At 39.0% G+C, this 26,067-nt stretch overlaps 2 protein-coding genes across 5 annotated transcripts in view; both read left to right on the top strand.

The window, feature by feature from the left end:
- col21a1 (collagen, type XXI, alpha 1) overlaps positions 1-8,802 on the top strand; it is a 45,427-nt gene extending 36,625 nt beyond the window's left edge. For 3 of the 4 annotated variants that reach the window (XM_035801003.2, XM_052477878.1, XM_052477880.1), the window contains 10 exons: positions 746-799; positions 1,091-1,162; positions 2,042-2,077; positions 2,631-2,675; positions 3,173-3,205; positions 3,318-3,464; positions 3,640-3,694; positions 3,779-3,973; positions 5,787-5,864; positions 6,606-8,802. In XM_035801003.2, the coding sequence (XP_035656896.1) occupies positions 746-799; positions 1,091-1,162; positions 2,042-2,077; positions 2,631-2,675; positions 3,173-3,205; positions 3,318-3,464; positions 3,640-3,694; positions 3,779-3,973; positions 5,787-5,864; positions 6,606-6,796 (906 nt within the window). In that variant the 3' untranslated portion in view covers positions 6,797-8,802. Of the gene's footprint in view, positions 1-745; positions 800-1,090; positions 1,163-2,041; positions 2,078-2,630; positions 2,676-3,172; positions 3,206-3,313; positions 3,465-3,639; positions 3,695-3,778; positions 3,974-5,786; positions 5,865-6,605 lie in introns of those variants that run through there. The other variant, XM_052477879.1, reaches the window with a different exon arrangement.
- A 2,301-nt stretch (positions 8,803-11,103) lies between these two features.
- The window catches only part of bmp5 (bone morphogenetic protein 5), a 34,564-nt gene continuing 19,600 nt past the window's right edge, over positions 11,104-26,067 (top strand). Inside the window, exons 1-2 of the mRNA XM_035800999.2 lie at positions 11,104-12,176; positions 17,370-17,562. Coding sequence (XP_035656892.1) covers positions 11,681-12,176; positions 17,370-17,562 — 689 coding nt within the window. The 5' untranslated portion in view covers positions 11,104-11,680. The remainder of the gene's footprint in view (positions 12,177-17,369; positions 17,563-26,067) is intronic.

Below are 26,067 nucleotides of genomic sequence, written 5' to 3'. Positions count from 1 at the left end.
TGCGCTGTGCATATCAGCCCTTGTCTATTGGTGTGTGAAATCCGTTCCTCTAGTCATGTTAGAGTGCCACTGTATAGGCCTACCGAGACATGCAACAAAACTTTGCATTATTGTAGATGCATATAGTGCTTGGGTTAACATTTTCTGCAGTGATATAATTTCTAGCGAGTATGTTGTTTAGAGCAGTGCCATGGTTATACTGGAGACGCCAAATGAAATGGTGATATAAGTTGACTACTATTGCCTTCGACAGTGGAATTTTGGGATGGAAATCAAAAGCGGTCTGGTACTCTGGTTCTCTGGTCTCGACTCTCTGTCTCCCAATCACTTTTCATTAACTGATATGTGTTTAACAAGAGCCAATGTGTATTGGTTAATGGCACAGGAGTGAAATAGTAGTTTATAGACATGACCAGGGTTTTCATATTAATGTCCGAGTTTCAAACAGCATTTATTACGGAGAGGATATTTGTTTAGAAAAAGAAAAAACACAAACTAGGGCTAGGTTTAAATCCGATCTGCACTAGATAATGTGATAGCACGCTTGACATTTAAATGGAATTTCTGATTGAGCCGACATACGCAGCACTTACCTTGAATGTGGTCTCTGCCAATGTGGAAACAATGCCTTTCAACAATGCCTTTTTTTTCACAGCAGTATATCATGATTTCAAAGCAGAATTGTATTTCTGATTTGTATTTTATGAAGTACCTCCTTCAACTAATATTTTCTTCTCAAATAAAGGGCAGCAAAGGTGAAAGTGGACTTCCAGGTCAACCAGGGGTTCCAGGACAGGAGGTCAACATTTAAAGTTTTATATCGGTTGATATTGTCTATTATGAATGTGAAGGTGATTACGTCATTTAGATCTGTTTTAAGAAGGTTGTGTGAGTCATTGATGAACCCTGACGACGTAAGCTACAGAACGTCTAAAAGAGAAAGTGTCCTTACTGTGGGTTCTTACTATGTACAGATATGTGGTTGTCTCACCCAGCTATGTTAAGACTGTAAGTCGCTGTAATAAGTGTCTGCTAAATGACTCAAATGGACATGTACAGTATAATGCTGATTGAATGAATGTTATTCCAGGGCAAGTCAGGTGACCATGGTGGAGCAGGTCAGCCAGGACACCCAGGAATGCCAGGCCTGACAGGACCTAAGGTAGTTATTAGGGAGAGGACAGTCTCCTACAAAATCACTCTTAACTGCTGTGAAAATACTATGTCTATACTGTTCAATAGGGATTAACCTATTTAGCAATTATTGGAATTATTGGAATTAGCAATTATACTCATTTTCACTAAATGTTCTGGTCAAATATGTTCTTTTGAAATTGGTATAATTATTTATTTTTCTGAGGCTTAGTGTACGATTGAGCTGGGATTAAGCATTAAGAATGTTTTCTGCAAATGTTTTCAGTGTTGCCATCCCGATCAAATTGTTTATTTAATGAGCGAGGAAAAACACTGACATTGCATTTTGATGAAGAATTAGGAGCCAGAAAGCTACTTTATAGTGAGCTGTGTTTCCAGATTTACCTCCATTAACTTCAATAAAGAATAATAATTTATACCACAGCTTCCAATAAGCCTTTCATATGATGAAATAAATACATTTCCCCAAGGACTGCAATTTACAGGTGAGGGTTAATCAAATGCCATAAAATACATCATTGATCAATAACAGTATTTTTTACAGGAACTGTTTCACGGTCATTATTTGATGCTCCACCCTAGAGACAATTATATCTAGCTTACCGTATCATAAACAGCACTTTTTAGTTTGCCTTTCGTTTAATTTCTACCACTTCAGGACAACTTGCAATCTTACAACAAAATATGTTTTCAAAAAACAGGGAAACACTACAAGAGGCTTGTAGAATGTTTAACACACTGTCCTCTGGCATATCCATAACATGTTCCGTGGAATTGATGCAGCTGAAGTTTGAACATTTGTAGCTGTAACTCTGTATTCTCCTATTGTAACAATATTAGAACAATATCATAACACGTGATTGTTGTGTCATTTCTATCTCACCAGGGACAAAGGGGAGATCCAGGTGAACGAGGAGGGGAGGTATTTGCGACATTTAATAACTCCTGATAATTCAAATCCATTAGCTGCCCTTGATTCTTTGTATGGAGCGTCTTGAACCCTTGAATGAGTAGGTGTGTCCAAACCTTTGACTGGTACTGTATATACAGGTTGCTACATTTTCCATGTACAAAAGACTGCTTCAAGTATAATCGGATGCTTGGCTCACTACCTCCTTCCAAATGTGGTTGCTTTCATTTAGCCAGAGTGGAATCATGTTGAACAACCGCTTAATTCAAAAGTCATGGAAAACAGGGACAGCTATGATCTTTGGGGGGGAAACTAGGAAGCGTATCGAGTCAAATAACAATGTCACCACAGGACTACGGTTAAGAAGTCACTTGTACCGAGTCTCTGGATGGAAATATCCTTAAACTGACTGTCATGGACGTAGCAACAACCTTCTTGTAAAATCTCAGTCAATTTTAACTCTGCTCTGAAGGACACTAATTTGATTACGGATGACCTTACATTTAATCACAAACAGAATGACTAAAAACAAAAACCATAATTGCTAGTTTAATTTTCTCTACAGGGATTGAGAGGTGAAAAAGGAGATATAGGAATTCCAGGGAATCATGTAAGTTCCCCTTCCTATGATTACATATTTTTTTTTACATCAGTGAATGAATTCTGTAATGGCTATACAAGAGCATTTTGTCCAATTGGACAGTTGATTGTCCAGTAGCCTCGGAAGCCCAGTTACATAATATTTACTGCTTGCAAGTGCTGCAGTAGACTTGTTCTATTGGGAAACTTTTCTCACCACATTATAGTGGTTCTTCAATAGCCTAAATCATTTGTAAATGGGAATATTATCCTCTTGTCACAATGTATTTATTTCATATCATAGACTAGCACTGATCTAATACATTCATGTACAGAAATTGGATTGTGAATTTGGAAGTGTCAGAACAACTCTCAAATTTACTTCTGACGATCACTTTTCCATTGGCAATATCAATTTAAACAGCATGTTTTCCCTTTATCCACATCTAGAGGATATGGAAGTTAGTTGTATTACATTATAATTAATGAACATTACTAATAATCAGCCATTATGACTTTGATTGACAGGGCTCTAATGGCTCATCGGGACAAAAAGGAGAGGTAAGTTTGTCATTGACTACTTACTGTAAGTAGCTGCAGCCCTAATAGCCAAGCATACATCCCCATCTAGAGCAGTGTGTGTGTACTTATACTATGCTCTTGTGGAAGCCAGAAAGGGACAACAGGAGACCCCGGTCAGAGGGGACTGGGAGGTCACCAAGGCCAGCCAGGACTATCTGGGCAGACAGGCCCGCCTGGGCCTCGAGGACAAAGCGGGGACGTTGGCCCTCTTGGGCCACCTGGACTAGAGGGGAGACCTGTATGTACCTCACCAGTACAATCACCAGTACACTGACCATCCTTGGTCATCAACAACTACCCAACATGTCACTTTTCAACAACAATCGTTCACTGTTCCATCAATGTCTATGCCATTTGTATTAATTGACTCGTACATTTTACATGATGCCATCAATCATGTCACATTTCCACAGGGAAGGGAGATGTCCAAGCAAATAATTCAGGAAATATGCAGAGAGGTACTTAGATGTGAGTATTGATTATGTTTGATCATTGCTGTGCTCTGTGTAGTACACCTATATCTGAGCCCTCTCCATTGTGTTTTCATCCCAGTGGAGATGCCTTCACTACTCCTCAGTAACCAGCAGCTGAGTAACTGTGACCACTGTCAGACCAGGGATGGGACTCCGGGGGTACCAGGCCCGGTTGGGCCCCAAGGATCTACAGGCTTTCCTGGGAACCCTGGTTCCAGTGGACAGCCAGGCCATCCAGGTCGACCTGGGCATCCTGGGATGCTTGGCTTGAAAGGTAATAAATACATAGGCTTACAGAGGACTCAATTAATCTGTGCAGCTTGTACAGGTAAACAGTAGAGTAGAATATAAACATAGGCCTAGCTTTTTCCTTTATTCAAATAAGATTTCAAAATGTGTTTGTACTGTCTGGAACACATTGCATTCCATTTGTACTGCCTGGAACACATTGCATTCTATGTGTTCTATCTGCAACACATTGCATTCTATTTGTTCTATCTGGAACACATTGCATTCTATTTGTTCTATCTGGAACACATTGCATTCTATTTGTACTGTCTGGAACACATTGCATTCTATTTGTATTGTCTGGAACACATTGAATTCTATTTGTACTGCCTGGAACACATTGCAAGTCTGGAACACTTGATTCTATTTGTACTGTCTGCTAAATGTCTTAAATTGTATTCTAAATGTGTTCTATCTGGAACACATTGCATTCTATTTGTACTGTCTGGAACACATTGTATTATATTTGTACTGTCTGGAACACATTGCATTCTATTTGTATTGTCTGGAACACATTGCATTCTATTTGTACTGTCCGGAACACATTGCATTCTATTTGTACTGTCTGGAACACATTGCATTCCATTTGTACTGTCTGGAACACATTGTATTCTATTTGAACTGTCTGGAACACATATTCTGTGTTGTCCGGAACACATTGCATTCTATTTGTCCTGTCCGGAACACACTGCATTCTATTTGTTCTATCTGGAACACATTGCATTCTATTTGTTCTATCTGGAACACATTGCATTTTATTTGTACTGTCTGGAACACATTGCATTCTATTTGTATTGTCTGGAACACATTGTATTCTATTTGTACTGTCCGGAACACATTGCATTCTATTTGTACTGTCTGGAATACATTGCATTCTATTTGTATTGTCTGGAACACATTGAATTCTATTTGTACTGCCTGGAACACATTGCATTCTATGTGTTCTATCTGGAACACATTGCATTCTATTTGTACTGTCTGGAACACATTGTATTCTATTTGTACTGTCTGGAACACATTGCATTCTATTTGTATTGTCTGGAACACATTGCATTCTATTTGTACTGTCCGGAACACATTGCATTCTATTTGTACTGTCTGGAACACATTGCATTCTATTTGTATTGTCTGGAACACATTGCATTCTATGTTTTCTATCTGGAACACATTTCATTCTATTTGTACTGTCCGGAACACACTGCATTCTATTTGTTCTATCTGGAACACATTGCATTCTATTTGTACTGTCTGGAACACATTGCATTCTATTTGTACTGTCTGGAACACATTGTATTCTATTTGAACTGTCTGGAACACATTGCATTCTATTTGTATTGTCCGGAACACATTGCATTCTATTTGTACTGTCCGGAACACACTGCATTCTATTTGTTCTATCTGGAACACATTGCATTCTATTTGTTCTATCTGGAACACATTGCATTTTATTTGTACTGTCTGGAACACATTGCATTCTATTTGTATTGTCTGGAACACATTGCATTCTATTTGTACTGTGGTCCTTCTGTTGGAGTTTGCATTCTATTTGTACTGTCTGTAACGCCAGGGTAGTGGGTTCATTGCCACCCATTTGTATTGTATGCAACACATGACTGTAGTCTTTGGATAAAAGTCTGCTAAATGGCATATATTATATTATTATTATATTGTACTGTCTGGAACACATTGCATTCTATTTGTACTGTCTGGGACACATTGCATTATATTTGTACTGTCTGGAACACATTGCATTCTATTTGTATTGTCTGGAACACATTGCATTCTATTTGTGTTTCCAGGAGATCCTGGATTAAAGGGTGAGAAGGGCAGTCAAGGAAGAACAGAGATTGGAGATCCGGGAACACCAGGGCCTCCAGGTAATAATAGGAATATAATACATGTTTACTATGTATGGTACGCTACTGTACATCCAACCAGATAAATGCAATATACACTGAGTATACAAGACATTATGACCACCTACTCTTTCCATGACATAGACTAAGATCCCTTATTGGTGTCACCTGTTAAATCCACTTCAATCAGTGTAGATGAAGACAAGGAGACAGGTTAAAGAAGCCTTGAGACAATTGAGAAATGGATTGTGTATGTGTGCCATTCACAGGGTGAATGGGCAAAACAAAAGATGTAAGTGCCTTTGAACGAACGAGGTATGGTAGTAGGTGCCAGGTGACACCGGTTTGTGTCAAAAAATGTAGGCAGTTCTGAGGGAAAAAGGAAGGGTGCAACTCAATATTAGGAAGGTGTTCTGTATGTTTTTTTCACTCAGTGTAGTTATGTCTATTCAGTTATTTAGTTAAGATAGAAATGGAATCAGGAGAATGTTCTTAAGATTGATGCATCTGAGTCACTGCATAGTGTCCAATCATGTCCTCAGTCCAAGCTGTTGGAGAGTACTTTCTGGGATTCATTTCAAATCTATTATGACCCTTTTCCCCTCTTCTGCAGATAAACACATTGTAAGACTTCTGGGACCTTAGCTACCCTTTTCAATCAAAAGTGATCAAATAACAGGATTAGGAATTGTTGGCAAACCAGTAAGACATGTTTTGGAACCACAAGAGAAACATCTCATTTGTAATTGTCTACTTTCCTAGGTCAAATGGGTCCCCAGGGGTACAGTAAACCAGGCCATCCAGGGAAGCCAGGACCCCCTGGCTTAAACGGGGAGGAGGGGAAGAGAGGTAACCCTGGGGTCCCGGGCCAGCCGGGGGTGTGTCATCTATCCATGTGTTACGGTGTCATGATGAGGAGCAGGGATCCTTTTAGTAAAGGACCAAACTATTGACCCAACATGGCAGCAGGCAGGCAATCAAACAGTCTGGAGTTGATGCATACACCTCAAAGAAAAACAGCAAATCTTTCCAATCTCAGGAAGATCACATTTTACAGTGTTTCCCATTAGTCACGGAAACAGGAAGTACCTCTTAACATGTATATAGCAAAGATACTCATGTGCATCCTTTCATTACCTTTATCAAGCCCAGTTTATACCTGGTTCTAACCTGGTCCTTTGTTCTGATCTTGTCCACATTTTGACTGTGCCCACATTTTTAGACAGGTGTAGACAATTATAAGATTGTGATCTGTGATCTGATTGTGATCGAATCTTCCTGACCAGCTTCTTCGGTAGTCAGTCACACGTTGGGTTTGGAAATATCTGTGTAGACGAATCTGGACAGATGGCACCATTGACTTATGTCATCAATATGTGTCTTAAAATAAATAAAGATTATTTTGAAAGAATAACTGTGAAATCATTTGCATACAGGGGTGGGCCAGGAAATCTGGTCACAATGCATGCACAGTGGACAGATAAGAGATTACATTTCTGAAAATTTGGGAACAATCACAATGTGGACAAGATCAGGACACAGGTCCCATATTAGCAGCAGGTATAAACCGGCTTTAGAGGGGAAAAAAACATATTCATTCTGTCCTTGTCACATTCTGCTTGTTATGTCATGGGCTCCATTTTGCTTTAAAGGGATAGTACAACATTTTTTCCTTTTTGTACTTGCCCAGAGTCAGATGAACTCATGGATACCATTTGTCTCTGCAGGCAGTTTGAAGGTAGTTTCTGGAGCCATTGCTATCTAGCATTAGCACAATGACTGGAAGTCTACAGGAACAGCTAGCATGAAAAAATGTTTCACTATCCCTTTAAAAGAATGATAGTAATTGCTCCTACATTTGGATGGCTTTGGTTGGTTAGATTCTGAGCCAAATAGCAATACAAAAAATCCAATGTAAAGAATTCTACATTGCTCACAGAAGTACACAGGAATAAAGGGTTGGTACTCCACTTGGACAATGCTGATGGTACATTTTCTTGCCATATACTGCCCCCTGGTGTTGGTGTTTTTCCACTATACTTTTTGATGGGTCACCCCAAAATTATACATTTTTTGCACCAGACTTTCTGATTGGTCACCCCAAAACGTTTTTGTTTTTTGCACCATACATTCTGATTGGTCACCCCAAAACGTTTTTGTTTTTTGCACCATACATTCTGATTGGTCACCCCAAAAAAGTTGTGTTTTTGCACCATTTCTATTTCATGGTCACCACCCAATTTGTTTAGCAAATTTGTTTGTATTTTTTAATGGAATGTTTAAAGACCCTGTAATGTATTATAATTTGTAATTTGACAAATAAAGTTGTTGTAAACAACATCTAAATAATTATTACATAGTTTCAGGGCAAATCTGTGAGCTTACTATCTCTATAATGGAGGCTGCTATGTTTATGAAACATTTTGATGAATTAACATATACAAGCCATAATGTAAAACCTGTGTGCATTACAGCGATGCTATTTCAGTTTATATTCCTTTTAAAACATTTTTTTTTAACAAAAACTAGTTTATGTATTGTATGAAAAATACATTAACAAGTATTTTTTTAAATTTGAGTAGAGGATAGGCCTACCTACTATAACAAATGTAAACCTGGGAAATCCTAGCTACTTTCTGCCAAACGAGTGCGGGATAAATGAAACATGTTGACATCTTGACTTAATCTGAAGTTTGCTCTGTTGCAAATGTTTTACTGTTCGTGCATATATGACATTTATGTGCCTGAGTACCTTACCTTACCGTACCTTGTCTTACCTTAGCCTATCAAGTTTAAGTATTTTTGGTTATTTATAAAACTGAACTAATTTACTGTGTATTGATGGGCTTTACCTGTGAGAGCATGGTCGTTTTTTTGCTGTGTCTAATTTTGTATGTGTAATGGTGACTTTTGTATTGACTTTTGGTATCATTAATTAAAACTTTTTTTATGACGTGAATTTTTTTGGTGTTTGTGTGTGTGTAATGCAAATAAAAAAATTAATTCCACCACTTTTTACCTTATATTATTAATTTCCTTCTGTTTCAAAATTACAGTTGGAATTTCCTTTTAAGTACAGAATTCTCACTGGTGGTAATTGGGGATGATACATGATGGTCCTAACGCTCTCACACTCTTACATCTTTGTACGATCTTCATCAACTGTCACATCACAGTTGCCAGATGACTGAATTTGTGTGTGTGCTCGCATGTGTGTGTATCTGTGTGTCTGTCTATGGCTGTCTGTCTGCAATAACAGGTGATGTACACATCCTACACTAGATGGCGCAATGGGATTACAACTCTGCAACTAAACTGTGAAATAACTTAATCATTGGGGATGCTTAGTCAATTCAATGAAAATTAAATACTTTATAGATTGCTAATAATAATAATAATTTACAATTTCTATCTCTTTTCAAAAGAAACTCAGCTTGAAAGGCATAGAACAAACAGCCAATAGATCTTAATGAGCAGCCTAGCTATAGTTAGTGAGGTCAACCAATACATCACCATGAGTAGCCTAACTATAGCGAAGCCAACCAATAGAGGCCAAGACTTTGATGGAGAAAATGTGGAGAAGGACAATTTATGCTGCTACTGTATATGTCTTGGGGATAATATTGACAGCACTGCTAAGCTGCACCTGAGCCAACCAATGACTGATAGCTTGGACACTATGATAGTACATCAGTAATATTAAAGCTGAGGTAGGCCTACTGCATGGTTACAGGTTGTTCTTACCTGTAACTATTGCTATCAATCCCTTCAAAAGTTAACATTTTAATAGTGTATACATACTGTAGGTCTGAACATAATTGGAAAAGTAATCGTGTTGCCTTTGATGTAAATGAATGTTAGGATATTTATATCATGATATACCCAATCAATACACTATTGCAAACCTGGCAAGACATCTTAGCAGCCATATCAATAGCACATACGTTCCTGTATACATACATAGGCTTACACATTCCTGGGGCTTGTGTGGTTCAGTTGATAGAGCGTAGTTGCTACAATGCCAGGGCTGTATGTTTGATTCCCACAGGGCACCAGTACATATGAAAATGTATGCACTAACCCCATTATTTAACTATGTCCAATGATGATGACCATACAGCCCCATGTGAGGATAACTCGCGCACATGTCACACCTCACCAGCCTACAGTCTGCTTATTAAGAAAAAAATGATTTGCAACTTTGTGGAGCTAAAATGAAATAATAATTAACAAAAACAATAAACTCAACATGTGACAATTTCAGTTCATAGATGGAAAAAAGCCAATTGAAATAAATGAATTAGGCCCTACTCTATTTATTACACATTACCTCCACCACTGGGGAGGCAAGCCCAGCCAATCAGAATAGGGTTTTTTTCTCCCAAAAAAGGCCTTTATTACTGACAGAAATGCTCCTCAGTTTCATCAGTTGTCCAGGTGGCTGGTCTCAGACGATCCCGCCGGCGAAGAAGCCAGATGTGGAGGTCCTGGGCTGGCGTGGTTACACGTGGTCGGTCTGTGGTTGTGAGGCCGGTAGGACGTACTGCCAAATTCTCTATGGCAGAGAAATTAACATTAAATTCACTAGCAACAGCTCTGGTGAAAATTCCTTCAGTCAGCATGCCAGTTGCACACTCCATCAAAACTTGAGATATCTGTGGCATTGTGTTATGTGACAACTGTGTACATTTTAGAGTGGCCTTTTATATTCCACAGCACAAGGTGCACCTGTGTAATGATCATGCTGTTTAATCAGCTTCTTGATATGCCACACCTGTCAGGTAGAGGGATTATCTTGGCAAATGAGATGTGCTCGCTAACAAGGATGTAAACAAACTTGGCCACAAAATTTGAGAAAAAAAAGTGTATGGAACATTTCTGGGATCTTGTATTTCATCTCACAAAACATGAGACCAACACTTTACATGTTGCATTCATATAAAAATGGTGTTCAATATAGATGGGCCTGTCCTAAAAGACCATCGACATAATATTGTAGGTGGTCAAAAATATACGTTGATTGATATATTTCTAGATTCAATGAATGTACAGATTTGATTTTGGAAACTATAATTACTCATTTGTCCAAATGTCCTCTCCTTAAACGCACTGATATGGCCAACCCTGAAGGGGTAATTAAATGGCCGTGTCGTTATTTTTTGACTTGTTAAGACAGGTTTCAGATTTCAAGTGTCTCCCCTTGCACATCTGAGTTGCCACATTCATCTTCATGTCGGTTAAGTTTTATTGTGGCCGCTAGAGTTGGATGCAACAACGTGTTCCTGGATGGGATGGACTCATTGGATAGACAACAAGCTTCAACACATTTTCCCCAAAACTTTACGCGCGGTGGCAACTAGTGGCAACGGGTCCTGTTACTGTATATAGTCTACTGATTTCCACTCAAATGGGCTTTTATGTTCCTATTCAATGAAAGCGTTGGGCATTTTCGACTTTTATGGGCGTACCTGCATGTTATTGTGTAGGTGCGATAGAAAGTAACAATTCCACATGTGATGCGCCTATTTTGAAACATGTGACAGTGGGACATTGGATTTAAGCGGAGCACTGGAAAGAACCAACAAAAACGTGTTTATTTTTGCCGAAGAGAAGGGACAGCTCCACAGCATACGTTCATGTGAGACTTACAAGAACATCATTGCAGGCAGACGTTCTCCTTAAAAGTGTTGTGACATAATAACCTTTATGTTATGCTGGATGTAAAAAAAAAAACATTCAGAAATTGTGATATTTGCATTGAAATGGAGATCATCTTTATACATTGGTAACAACTGTATACTTGTGTAACATCATCATCAAAAACATAATTGTGCAAGATGAGAGCTTTCATTTCTTTGAACCGGGCAACGTTTGGACTTTTCTGGAGCTGCTTGAGTTTTCTATACTGCGCTCATTGTGGTTTAGGCGACAACCATGCGCATTCTAGTTTTATTTACAGGAGATTGCGTAACCATGAACGGAGAGAGATTCAGAGAGAGATTCTCTCTATTTTGGGTTTACCACATCGTCCAAGGCCCTTTTCTCCAGGAAAACAAGCATCTTCAGCACCCCTGTTCATGCTTGACCTGTACAATGCCATGACTACTGAGGAGGAAGAAGGGTTGAGAACACAAGAGGTTACAGGGAAAGGATTCAGCGCGAAGGCTCATGGAAACTCGCGTAAAGGGTACCACGGCTCTCCGCAGGGACACTCTCGTGTTTCGCAACCTTACCGCGCGGCTCCTCTGACGAGCCAAAGCCCTCCACTCACTACATCTCACGACACCAACTTTCTAAACGATGCTGATATGGTTATGAGCTTTGTCAACTTAGGTAAGCGAATTGAATTGAGAAAGGTTTCAAGCTTGCTGATTTGTTCCGTGCGCTCCAACACACAAAAATGGCAAATATTGCGGTAACTGATTAACCACAGTATTTTTTAATCCTTAGAACAATGTCACATGGCTTTCTCACTACTAATATTTTAATATTCAGATTTGTTAATATATTATAGGCTTATTCTTTTTCTTATATTGTCCATATGTCCTTCCATGCTGGAAACGTACTCTTTAAACCCTGTTTTCATTTTAGATTTAAAATACCACATAGATTCATACAAATTCTAACTTAACAACATTGATTAAATTAACACGAATCTGTGTTTATTTTTATTGAATTTGATTGGATTCATTAGACGAAAATAAAAACCCTAAACATGTTAAACAAATGTTCCTCCCACAGTAGCATATGCAATGCTATTAATTTTGTTGCAGATAATTATGATATTCAGTTAGATTTCCAATACAGGCTATTCCTGTAGTATCAGGACCTCATTTCCCCTTTGTCACCTGTAGCATGAACAGTGTGGCACACTGCTCAGAAGTGTTCCCAAGTTCTCTTCAAGGTCACTGTGCTGTGCTGTTTGTCTTAATGCTGTACTTTTCATTATACTGATGTTGATGTTTCAAGTCTATTTCGATGTCAATATCAGTTTCTAGTTCAGAATTTGAGATGCCTGATATTAATGTCAGACCATATTTACAAGGTAAAACAGTGGTAAAAGCACAAACGACCCATATTTTAAAGACCTTATCCATGCTCTTTGAATAAGGTTTGATCAAACAAGCTGTTTGTATGGACATTCTTCAAATTCTCATCTGTAATGGAGATCTTGAAATATTCAACTGCAATTTCATTCTAAGTCTTGCTTCCCTTAAAATGCATGACTTTTCTCTTAAACCTTCATATTTGAATAACCTAGGACAATGGTTATTTGACAAGGGGACATCAAAAGCATTCAGCACATGTTAGATATCCAGCACATGCATTTTGAATGATTAGATTTTTATCAAAGTACTTCATAAGGCCCACATCGGAATATTTATGTTTTTTGAAATTGTCAAAACGCATTGTAGCCTAAGGAAAGGCGTTCTGGTAAATATGATTAACACTGTTTCTTCAGTAGCGCTGACCTTTATACCCGCAGTTCATACAAACTTATCAGATGACTGTCTGGCCTTGGTTAAATTGGCCTTAATTACGTCCTGTTGTTAAAGAAAGGAAAGCGATCGAATGAGTGCTGCACATTTTCGCCACTTATTCATCGTGGCAGTGGATTTGGGAAGTAAGATGTGAAAGCAGTAGCATTGTTAATTCGTCTTTGTGTCATTTTTCATTAAACATTACATCCCAAAGGAGAGTGAAATGTAATGTATATCGCATTTAAGGAATAGTACAACAGCGGCAAAAAAGGAGCTAGTGAAATGTTATACTTGTTCACATGTGCCACTATGATAAAACACAAACTACACTTACAGATGTAGGATCTTAATTAAATCGCTATTTTGTTGCTGAGAATTTTCCTGGACTGCAAGAAATACAGAGGAGCTTTGTGATTACAGAAATTCACTGAAAACCCACACTAACACAAGTTATATTAACTGTACTGCACTTTTCATGTAGCCTACTTTTGACCAGATACTGATTAAGCAACATTATGGACTAAACAGTTCAAATCCTGTTGCTTGCAGGATTATTTTTGCTGTGACAATACAGGTCAAATTATGATCCTACAATGATACAGACACATCTACCAACAACTACAGTTACAGAGAACACATTTAACAACAAAGAGGCTTATACGAGATATAGCTCTTATATGTGCTGTATAGCGGAAGCATGTAAAAGGTATTTGTGTGAACGCAGTTGGATGAATAATCCCTCACCTTGGCCAGTCCCATCTGTTTGCACTTAGAGCTGTATGGCATGTTCACTGTCAGCCTTTAATGCTCTGTGCTCTCATTCATGGGACAGTCAGTGGTAAAGTGTTCAATGAGACTATTTACGCAAGTATTACTACTACAGCTATAATGGATTTAACTACACTAATGATACTACTAACGCCTATTATAATACTACTACTATGAATGATTAGTAGGTCATTCATAGTAGTAGTATTCACAAAAATGCATATTCACTCTTGTCAAAATTAATTTTTATCAGGCAAGAGCAATTTCTAAAAAAACAATGACAGCCTACCCCAGACAACACTGGGCCAATTGTGCGCTGGCCTATGGGACTCCCAATCACAGCCGGATGTGACGCAGCTGGTTTTGAACCAGGAACTGCAGTGATGCCTCATGCACTACAGTGATGCCTCACACCACTGCGCCACTCGGGAGAGATTATGATGAGCAATTGTGCAAAATATGTATAATTTGCCTAGTTCCTCTTCCAAATTATCATCAAAGTTTATTCACTGAAACTGCTACATGTCTGGTAGCCTAAGTTGCCGACCCTTTTTAGTGAGTCAAACCACCCTCTGAATTGATCTGCAGCTATCTGACGCTTGAAATACTATATACTCAACCTCACTTCTGCTTCTGATTACTGACCAAAGCTAATCATGGAGCAATTCCAATCTATAACAGGACGGCCTGACCCCTGGCCTGTTTGTGTTAAGTAACCACAGACTTTCACTGTAGATAAACTATCAGTGAAATGGACTCACTGGCTGTATGATTTCACTTGCTGTGCCAGAACACTAACACACCTCAACATCAATGCTTTTCTGCTGCTATTTAGCAAGTGTTGGATGGTTAGCTGTCACTTTGTGTCTTCTTGACTGTATTATGGCATGCCTTTGATTGCAGACAGGGTTCAAAATGAGGTCTGCTCTTCTTTGTTTGTCAAGTGTAACTCTCAGTCATATAATATAGTACAAATGTACAATCTTAATTTGATCAATATTTTGTTGCTGATAATTTTCCTGTACCGCAGGAAATGCAGATGAGCTTCGTGATTTACATAAATTCGCTATTTCATGTAGCTTACATTTGGCCAGCTAATAGCCTAACCACTGATAAAGCAACATTATTGACTAAATGTTCAAATCATGTTGCTGCAGGAATATTTTGCTGTGACTATCAATGGAGGCTCCTCAGAGGAGGAAGGCGAGGACCATTCTACTCAGTTTTGCAATGAAGGTCTACAGTGGCCTTAACAGAACCCTCTACTGTAGCACCATGGTGTAACCGGAGGACAGCTATTTTCCTTCTTCCTTTGGGTACATTGACTTCAATATAAAACATAGGAGGCTCATGGTTCTCACCCGCTTTCATAGACTTACACAGTAATTATGACGACTTCATAATTACCTAGCAGTGCTCTTGCAGTATGAACTGACACGTTGGCCATCCAATCCAATAATCAGATCATTTATCTAGTAGCCTACTGAAAGCCTAAGATATAGCTAGCTAGCACTACGGTGCATAAAATGTGGTGAGTAGTTGACTCGAAGAGAGAGAAAGACAATAGTTGGAACAGTTTTGAATACATTCATTTCTTCAAAAATTAAGGAGAAGCAGCAGAGAGAGAGAGAGAGAGAGATTTCATGGTAATTTGTTGTTGTTATTGTTTTACCTTTCACTTACTTGGGTAATGCAGCTCATTTAGCCTGCTCAACAACCTGACTCCAACATTGAGGAATTCTAGATAGCTATTTACTGTGTGTTAGCTAGCTGGCTAAAGAGTAAATCATAGTCCACGTATGCTGAGACGTAATAGTCCGGCATCCCATTGTGACATTGCTAAGCAGCTCTGATACGCGTCCTCTGTTCATTTGAAATTATTGACAGTTGGAGAAATAGCTTGAGCTGAGAATGAGAAAAGAATGAAAGTCAAAGGTCCAATATTCTATAACACTGCTGTGAGGCTATGAAACACTGCAACTCTTCCAAGTCCAGGTAAACTTTCAGTTTTATAAATGTATTGCCACCAGGGCCCACTGGTGTAACTGCTAAACTGCTTACTTCGCAATTATATATATGGATTAGATTGTGGGTTTACTAACGCGTTAGTTCTAGTTTGTTGACTATAATGTTAATATAGTGACAACGATGTAAGCTGTGTAGCGGTTAGCGGTTATGGTATGAAGGTTTGGCTTGGAGAGTTTTTTGCCCTTGGTCACAGCTATTGTGTTGTGCACTGAAGTCCACAAGCAAAGAGTGAAGGTTGAGAGGAGGAGAAACATTTTGAAACTATTTGGACTAATGATTACACCCCAGATCAGCTAGATGCAGTCAAGAGTGTGCAAGGCAGTATTGAATGTGTCACTGTCTGTCATCTTGATTACTCCAATTTGTCTCTCGACCTGTGCACCAACGTTATAAACATTTGCATGCTAAGTTGTAACAACCTCATGATGGGAATAGGGCAAATTAGAGTATCATCCAATAATGCTGTAATAGAAATAAAACCATGCTTATTAAAACAATTTGTTCTCCCTAATCTTAAAAGGCACGACCGCCAGTGGTGACAATATTAGTTAAATGAAGATGCTACACCTGCATTTATAATTTTTGTAAATTGGAAATGTGCACATTTTCTAATGTCCTCCTATGAAACAAGTTTAAACAAATATATCAGACAAAGATTAATATGGGTTCCTTGATTCTTCATATGGGTTTCTTGTATCAAACATAGCCAATATGTTATATAGGAACTACAGGAGATCAATATTAGGTTGGTAAATGAGGTCAAAGCAGTCACTCAAATCATGTAAAAAAAAGTCTGTCTGATCTCTTTTTCTCACGTGGAGGGGCAGACGAAAGTAACTTTCAATTATTGAAATCACCCTGTTTTTCATAACTGACAGCCCATTCATCATCGGCAGAGAATGTTGTGCGGCACACAGTGGAGGGCCTGTCTGGAAACTTCTACTTGTACTCAGTTGACTGATTGAATGGACTGGAGAGTGCTTTTGTTGGGAGTCAAAATGTTTGGATTGGCTTTTGGAATGTGAAAAGTTTTGATAAATTACTTTTTTTTCAGTTAGGTAGGTTACTGCTGTCACACCACATTCTGTCGCTTTGCAACACATTTTGGATCTATTGTGTATCAGGGAGGAAGATATCGGTAATAATAATCACTGATCTGAACAAGGTTTATACATTTCCTCTCAGCATGTTATGCAGTTATGCGAGTCCTCTATTTAGTCCTCATGGACCATACTGTCTTCTTTTTCAGTGGAGAAAGACAAAGATTTCTCCCATCAGCGAAGACACTACAAGGAGTTCCGTTTTGACTTGACTCAGATCCCAGAGGGGGAGGCGGTGACTGCTGCTGAGTTTCGGATCTACAAAGATGGCAGTCCTCCTCGCTATGAGAACATTACCCTGAAGGTCACCATCCACCAGGTCATCAAGGAATATCAAAACAAGTAAGCTCCAGCTGCTCTTCATTTTAACACCCCAAATCATCCCAATTAAATATGAGGTATATCATTACCTTTTCAATTCTTCTGAAATGGTATATGAATTCAGTTATGAAACAGAAACAGAAACAGATTATATTGACTGCTACCTTTGGAATAGGGTGAACTGTATATTTATGATTCCTAAGTTCCACAATCTTTTTTTTCTAAAACAGTACTGTGCACAGTAGAGTATCCTTGACATCCAGTTTTATACCTCTTTAGACGGTCACTGTACATTTGGTCTAAATCAAACTATGTTATGAACTGAATTTGCTACTGCATGTAATTGATCATTCTATGGTTTAGAGTGGTGGATTCCTCAATCAAACGCCTATACGAAGGGAAGTGAAAGCACATTTTATTCTGTTTAACTGAGAGGAAACAGCCATCTCAAATGTCCCCTATTACTGTTTATAGGCATCCTGAATCACTGTACATAAAAGATGCAGCCATGTGAGTTTACAAACCAGTTTGCCTTGTTCTGCCTTGGCCTTTTTGCCAGTTAGAGAACCAAAATGGTTGCTGATTTGGGTTTTATATTGGATATTTTGAGAATGGAAGAACTGTCTTTATCACATGTCTGATGTAATATCTAAGTGACATGGCTGTAAATGTATGTTCAAATGAATTCATTGATAAATCCAATCAATTAAACATTCAATCAATAATTCAATCAATCAACCTACCAATCAACCAATAAATCAACCAACCAATCGTTTAATCTACCAATTAAGCAATCTTCCAATCAATCAATCTATCAATCAACCAATCATCCAATCTATCGATCAACTAATCTTCCAAACAGATCAGTCAATATTTCAGTCTTCTAATTTACCAATCAACCAACCAATCAATCAATCAATCAACCCACCAATCTTCCAATCCACCAAACAACCAATTAAACAATCTTCCAATCTACTAATCTACCAATCTACCAATCAACCGGTCAATCAATCTACCAATCTACCAATCAACCAATCTACCAGTCACGCAATCTTCCAATCGACCAATCACCCAATCTACCAATCACCCAATCTTCCAAACACCATGGTCTTAGAGTGAACCTAACATTTTATGAAATTGAACACAGCTTAAATTAGTTTTGAATCAGCTTTGAAACTGATAATGGCGCTGACGGGGATGGCTGCCGTTTTACGGGGTCCTAACCAATTGTGCTATTTTGTGTTTTTTTCCGCATTGTTTGTAACTTTTTTGTACATAATGTTGATGCTACCATCTCTTATGGCGGATCCCAAATCCTGTCATTCTTATGAAGAAAAGACGGAAATATAGGGGGCACAGATTAGGGTGCCTTGTAAGAATTTGTCAATGAGTGTGTAAGCCCCCTCTACCATCTGTTATATTAGCCAACGTGCAATCACTGGTGAATAAACAGGATGAGCTCCGTTCGAGACTATCCTACCAATGGACAATTAAAAACTGTAATATCTTAGGTTTCACCGAGTCGTGGCTGAACGATGACACAGATAATATACAGTTGACTGGGTTTTCCATGCATCGGCAGGACAGAACAGCTATGTGCGGTAAAATGACGGGCGGGGTTGTGTGTCTACCTGTCAATAACAGCTAGTGTGCAATGTCTAATATTAAGGTAGTCTCTGGGTATTGCTTGTTTGAGGTAGAGTACCTCATGATAAGCTGTAGACAACACTATCTACCAAGAGAGTTTTCATATATATTTTTCATAGCCGTCTATTTACCACCACAAACCGACGCTCGCACAAAGACTGCACTCAACAAGATGTATAAGGCCATAAGAAAACAATAAAATGCTCATCCAGAAGCAGCGCTCCTAGTGTTTCGGGACTTTAATACAGACAAACTTAAATCTGTTGTACCTCATTTCTACCAGCATGTCATATGCAACCAGAGGGAGAAAAAAACTCTAGACCACCTTTACTCCACACAAAGAGACACGTACTCCCTCAACCTCCATTTGGCAAATTCGACAATAATTACCAGTGACTCGATCAATATGGAATCGGTCAGATGCCGCAGATGCTACGCAACAGGACTGTTTTGCTTGCACAGACGGGAATATGTTCTGGGATTCATCCAATGGCATTGAGGAGTATACCACCTCAGTAATCGGTTTCATCAATAAGTGTATCGACGACATCATCCCCACAGTCACAGAACGTTCATATCCCAACCAGAAGACTTGGATAACCGGCAACATTAGCACAGAGCTAAAGGCTAGAGCTGCCGTTTTGAAGGAGCGGGAGACTAATCTGATAAGTAATCCTGCTATGCCCTGTCGTGTCTTTGGCTATGCCGGATTAAGTGATATGACATGCATTTCTATAAAAATCATTTCTCTGTAATTAATATTACTTGATTGAGCTAATCATGTAAATGTAATTAACGAGAAAGTTGAGGCACCACGAAATAATATTTATAGAGCAGTTATATTCCAAATAAATTCTTAAAGACCTAGTAATATTTTACATCAATAGCAGTCAATATCAATACCGTCAGCTTATTTCAGTCTCATATGAAAGTTGTAAATTCTTGGTTATCTTCACAAACACCCTGGCAAACAAGTTGAATCAGCAATACAAAATTGGGTTTAATTATTTATTTACTAAATACCTAACTAATCACACAGAATTACATATACACAGAATGAATCATACCTTGATTACAAATTATGTCATAAAGGAAAGCGTACCTAGCGGACAGAACAGATATGACAGCTGGTTATCCAAAGAAAAGGGGGTTGGGTTTGAGTGAAAGAGCGGAAAGACTGAAGAAAAAGGGAGAAGTGATGTCTCGGAAAAACAGTATCTTATGCATTCTAAATTACCGCCCATTTGGAAAAGGAAAATGCAATAAATATTTACTCTGAGCTGCACTTCGGTAGGCTGGTGGTAGATAGAAGGCCGTGTTGTCCAACAGAGTCCTTTGTCCTTTGAATAATGTCTCTGGTGGTAAATTGGATACATTGTAATAACGTTGTTATGTGGTAGATGGGATACTCTGTCTGTTCTTTCCTAGCCCACGTTTGTAGCTGCTGTTGCTAACTCAACAGCTAGGAGGTATCACTTCTGTAGTGAATAAGAGTTCAAAGTTCATACCATTCGCAACCAAAGCTCACACTGAGGTTGGCTTCGTTCTGTAGTTATTATCTGAACCCTTCTGACATCGGAATGTCATCCTAATGTACCCGGAACAGAAAGTTATATTGTTGTCAAGGTTTTACATAGGAAGGGAGAGGATGGCGTGTTTCATAGATTATAACCAGTGTCTCTTCACGTGGGCGGGCCACTGAGTCGGGCCTAATTCATTCATGAAAACCCAATTCTCACATTTTAGAATATAAAATCACATTTCATCCCCTCCCAAATAATTTAATATTCAAACATTTAAATTGCACACAATTCCATGTGAATCTGATAACTATAATGTGTAGACTTTCCACTGTACCGTTTATGTCATCATATCATTGATGAGAATGTCTCAGATGACAACTGAACTGACATCATATTCATTAAGTACCAATGCATATGTTCAACTGGTTGGATTACCAAAATATGGTTCATTTCCCCCCACCTTCTGATGTTTCCAGAACCTCTGTTTAACAAAGGCTATTCAAGAGTCCCTCTGTAGAGTCAAGAGAGAGGGAAGGGAGAAAGGTATTTATGGGGGGGGTCATAAACCTTACCCACATGCCAACGTCATGACAGCCCTCAGATGAACCATCAAACAGGCAAAGTGTCAATACAGGACTAAGATGGAATCCTAGTACACCGGCTCTGACGCTCATCGGATGTGGCAGGGCTTGCAAACTATTACGGACTACAAAGCGAAAAACAGCCCCGAGCTGCCCAGTGACGCGAGCCTATCAAACAGTCTAAATCCCTTTTATGGTCTGTTCGAGGCAAGCAAAACTGAAGCATGTATGAGAGCACCAGCTATTCCGGACACAGTGATCAGTGATCGTGCTCTCCGTAGCCGATGTGACCAATACCTTTAAACAGTTCAACATTCACAAGACCGCGGGGCCAGACGGATTAACAGGTCTTGTCTCAGAGCATACGCTGACCAACTGGCAAGTGTTTTCACTGACATTTTCAACTTCTCCCTGACCGGATCTGTAATACCTACATGTTTCAAGCAGACCACCATTGTCCCTGTGCCCAAGGAAGCGAAGGTAACCTGCCTAAATGACTACCTCCCTGTAGCACTCAGGACGGAAGCTATGAAGGGCTTTGAAAGGCTAGCCATGGCTCACATCAACACCATCATCCCGGAAACCCTAGACCCACTCCAAATCACATACCAACCCAATATTATTATTATAGATCCACAGATGACACAATCTCAATCGCACACAACACTGCCCTTTTCCACCTGGACAAAAGGAACACCTACAGTATGTGAGAATGCTGTTCATTGACTGCAGCTCAGCGCTCAACACCATAGTGCCCACAAAGCTCATCACTGAGCTAAGAACCCTGGTACTAAACACCTCCCTCTGCAATTGGATCCTGGACTTCCTGATGAGTCGTCTCCCGGTGGTAAGGGTAGGCAAGAACACATCTGCACATTTTCACATTTTCTTAACTCTATTTTCTTAAAATGGCATTGTTGGTTAAGGGCTTGCAAGTAAGCATTTCACAGTAACGTTTACATCTGTTGTATTCGACGCATGTGAAAAACAACATTTGATTTGATTTGATGTGAATGCATTTGAAAGTTTGGAATTTTGGGTGTGGATATCTTTAGATCATTATCTAAAGCTGAGCATCCAGGTTTGGGGACATGCTTGTGACAGTTTACTCCAAGGGAGGCTTTTAAATGGCCCTTTAAAACCTGCACGGTTCTGTGAAACACTTGTGTCAGGCAATCAGGCATAAAATAAAGGACATCCTGTTTATATAAGTACATCGCTGAAGTTTAGAGGGTATTTTTTCTTGATTAATCAGCTTGTTCCGAGTAGCTTCAAGAAGGTAATTTGTCTCCTTTGAAATATCAAATCATGACCAGCTGCTTTTCAATTTGACTCTGTAAATCATCCATCCTATAAAAATGTTTTTATATGAAGTATATCATTACCTTGTAAATTCTTGTGAAATGGAATATACTTTCAGTCATGGGCATTTAAAAGTCCCTCCACAGAAACAGATTATATTGAATACCACCTTTGGAATAAGTTCCACAATCTTTTTTTTCTAAAACAGTACTGTGCACAGTAGAGTATCCTTGACATCCAGTTTTATACCTCTTTAGACGGTCACTGTACATTTGGTCTAAATCAAACTATGTTATGAACTGAATTTGCTACTGCATGTAATTGATCATTCTATGGTTTAGAGTGGTGGATTCCTCAATCAAACGCCTATACGAAGGGAAGTGAAAGCACATTTTATTCTGTTTAACTGAGAGGAAACAGCCATCTCAAATGTCCCCTATTACTGTTTATAGGCATCCTGAATCACTGTACATAAAAGATGCAGCCATGTGAGTTTACAAACCAGTTTGCCTTGTTCTGCCCTGGGCTTTTTGCCAGTTAGAGATCCAAAATGGTTGCTGATTTGGGTTTTTAAAATGGAAAGCTTGAGAATGGAAAACATGACTTTATCATATGTGAGATGTAATACCTCAGTGATATGGATGTAAATGTATTTTCAAATGAATGGATGAATGAATAAATACATTAATTAATTAACTAATTAATTAATCAATAAATCCAATCAATCACATTTTATACTTTTTCTTCACCTTTATTTTAACAGGGTGTCATATTGAGACCAAGTCTCTTTTACAAATGAGCCCTGCACAATACAAACACACACATCAATACAAAACACAATACAAATACTAAATAACCATAAAAAACAAACAAATCAAATCAAATCAAATGTATTTATATAGCCCTTCGTACATCAGCTGATATCTCAAAGTGCTGTACAGAAACAGAAACCCAAACACAATCTTCCGTTAGAGCATCCCCCACTAATGCTGTACATTCCCTAAAGGGCACGAGGCATTCAAGCCTGAGCTTTCCTTGCAACATATTCTACATCTGTAGAGCATAACATCTATGAGCGGCTCTCCCTAAAAGGCTATGCATGGTCAATCTGACGTCTGCAGTGGCTTTACAGCGTTTACTGTGATGCAGCTTCCGCAGAAGTCAGGGCATTCATACGTATTGTGCTTTATGAAGCAGAGTTGTTGTGAAGGAAGTTGTTAACGAAGTGAGTTTGTGTTGACACAGGACCTCCCGCCCCTACCATTCTTTAATCAATCATGTCAATGCGGAGCTATACGGCGCAATACAGAGCCCTCCTCATTGTTGCAAAATTTGGGAGGAGCACGGCAATGCGTTACGGACCTCAATGGCCTCTGCATGCCTCCAGCGGCTCCACAATTGTGTCACACCGTCCATACGGAACCTCCAACCGCATTTGGAGATCAAGCATAAATTGGCCTTAAATCGGAAGCCACCCTTGGAACCTCTAGCACTATCCAATCTTGTGCTCTTAATCAGTCAATCAATCAACTCCAAGGGAGGCTTTCTCCAAGGGAGGCTTTCAAATGTCCCTTTAACACCTGCATGATACTGTGAAACACTTTTGGCAGGCAATCAGACAGAAAATAAAGGGCATGTTTACACTAGCCCATCTCTAAAGTTTAGAGGGTATTTTCCTTGATTAATCAGCTTGTTTTGAGTATCTTCAAACTTTTTATTTTTCTCCTTTGAAATATCAAATCATGACCTGATACAAACATTTAGGCAATAGATGGATATTGCAGAGCATTAAGTGGCACAAAGTAATAAGAATTGCCATGAAATGAAGCTTGTCACAAATATATTATCATTAGGAGCTTGACTATACTTTTTTTAAATCTTAACTTTGATTCCAAATGGAGGATCTAGATTAAGGTTATTTTATTGACTAGAAACATCCATTGTGGTATTTATATTATACGTCTTCCATGGAAAGAGAGTTTTAGCTGTGGTAAATGCAATCAGTAGCCTACACAGTGTGGTGAGTCATGAAACAATCCAATGAAGATGAAGCAAACAACAAAGGAGGCAATAAGGCTGGGTTGACACAGGCAGCCCAATTCTGATCTTTTACCCAATTCTGGGCAAAATATCTGATTGTTAAAATGACCAAATATGGGCTAAAGATCTTATTGTTAAAATGACCAAATATGGGCTAAAGATCTGATTGTTCAAATGACCAATTATTGGCAAAAGATCTGATTGGACTGCTTGTGTAAACACAGCTGAATGGACATGGTTTTTACGCAAACATTCTGGCCCAATCAGGTTTTTCTTTTAATTAATTAAGACCAAACATACATTTTGACTTTATGTGTATTTGGACATGAAAAATAGGTTTTAATAAGTTACTGAAACGTTAGAACAAACATACATTTGCATGTTAAGTAAATATGTCAATGTTATGTATGAATTCTACAGTTGATCTTTGCCTGGTCTAAAAATGTTCTACATTGTTCTCCTTTCAGTTGACTGTCTAGATACAGCTTGTGAACCTCATCATTGTATCTCAAACCCTGTTCTGTCTCATTCTCACCACACCAGGGGCTCACAAATATATTGGATAAAGATTTTCCATTAGCAAGTTCACCACTCAGAAAACCATCAGTTATCAGTCCTCCTGCTCTATGTGTTAACTATCAGGCGACTTGTTGCATTCCCGTTCAGTTGAAGCCATATTGGCCCAATAGGAGCTGCCTAGGGGGTTCCCATGGTAACCATTATGCCTACCTACTTCTCTTAAAGCTGTTTTGGAAGTGGGAAGCAGTGACATAGCTGAACACACAGGGGTCTACTTAAAGCAGGGCCCACATTCACTGGCCAAATATGTGTGCGGGTGATTGAAGGGGAGATATGGCCCTCTTGGGCTTTTCTGGAGGTCCTAGTCAATAAACTCTCCCATCTGAAGCCCTGGGCCCCAGTCATCACGGTCACCTTTATAGCTCACCCAGGTCTGGAGCCATCACACACCACACATTTAGCTTCTTAGGTCCTAACTGTTATTTTTCTGCTGGATAAAACTTATTCCGAGTTTCACAGTTCAGCACCTCCTTTCTCTGCTCCTCCCCCAAGAAGCACTCATAAAGATGGCTCTAAACTGCTCAACAGCTCAGACACATAGGACTTTAAATGTGTGGTAGAACAAAGACACATTTGTAACTTTATTGTTTTTTTCACTACTTGGAAATTATGGCCTTGAGTATGTGACTGGTTGATTAATATCCTGCCTGTCCATACATTGTGCAGTTGTGAAAACAGATTGTCTCTAATCTGGCCAAAGAGTCATGAGGCATGAATCGAAAGTTACAGAATGGTTACCTGGAGGAAAATGGAGAGGGCCATACTTTTTCAATTTCAGTCAAGGGGAGGGTTTAGTCTTTTTTGAATATAGTCAGAGGAGGGTTTAGTCTTTTTTAAGTCTAGACATGAGAAGG

Source organism: Oncorhynchus keta, chromosome 24 (assembly GCF_023373465.1).
Source record: "Oncorhynchus keta strain PuntledgeMale-10-30-2019 chromosome 24, Oket_V2, whole genome shotgun sequence".
Classification (NCBI taxonomy): domain Eukaryota; kingdom Metazoa; phylum Chordata; class Actinopteri; order Salmoniformes; family Salmonidae; genus Oncorhynchus; species Oncorhynchus keta.
Note: the sequence above shows the minus strand (reverse complement) of the source record. Positions and strands in the feature narration are given on the sequence as shown.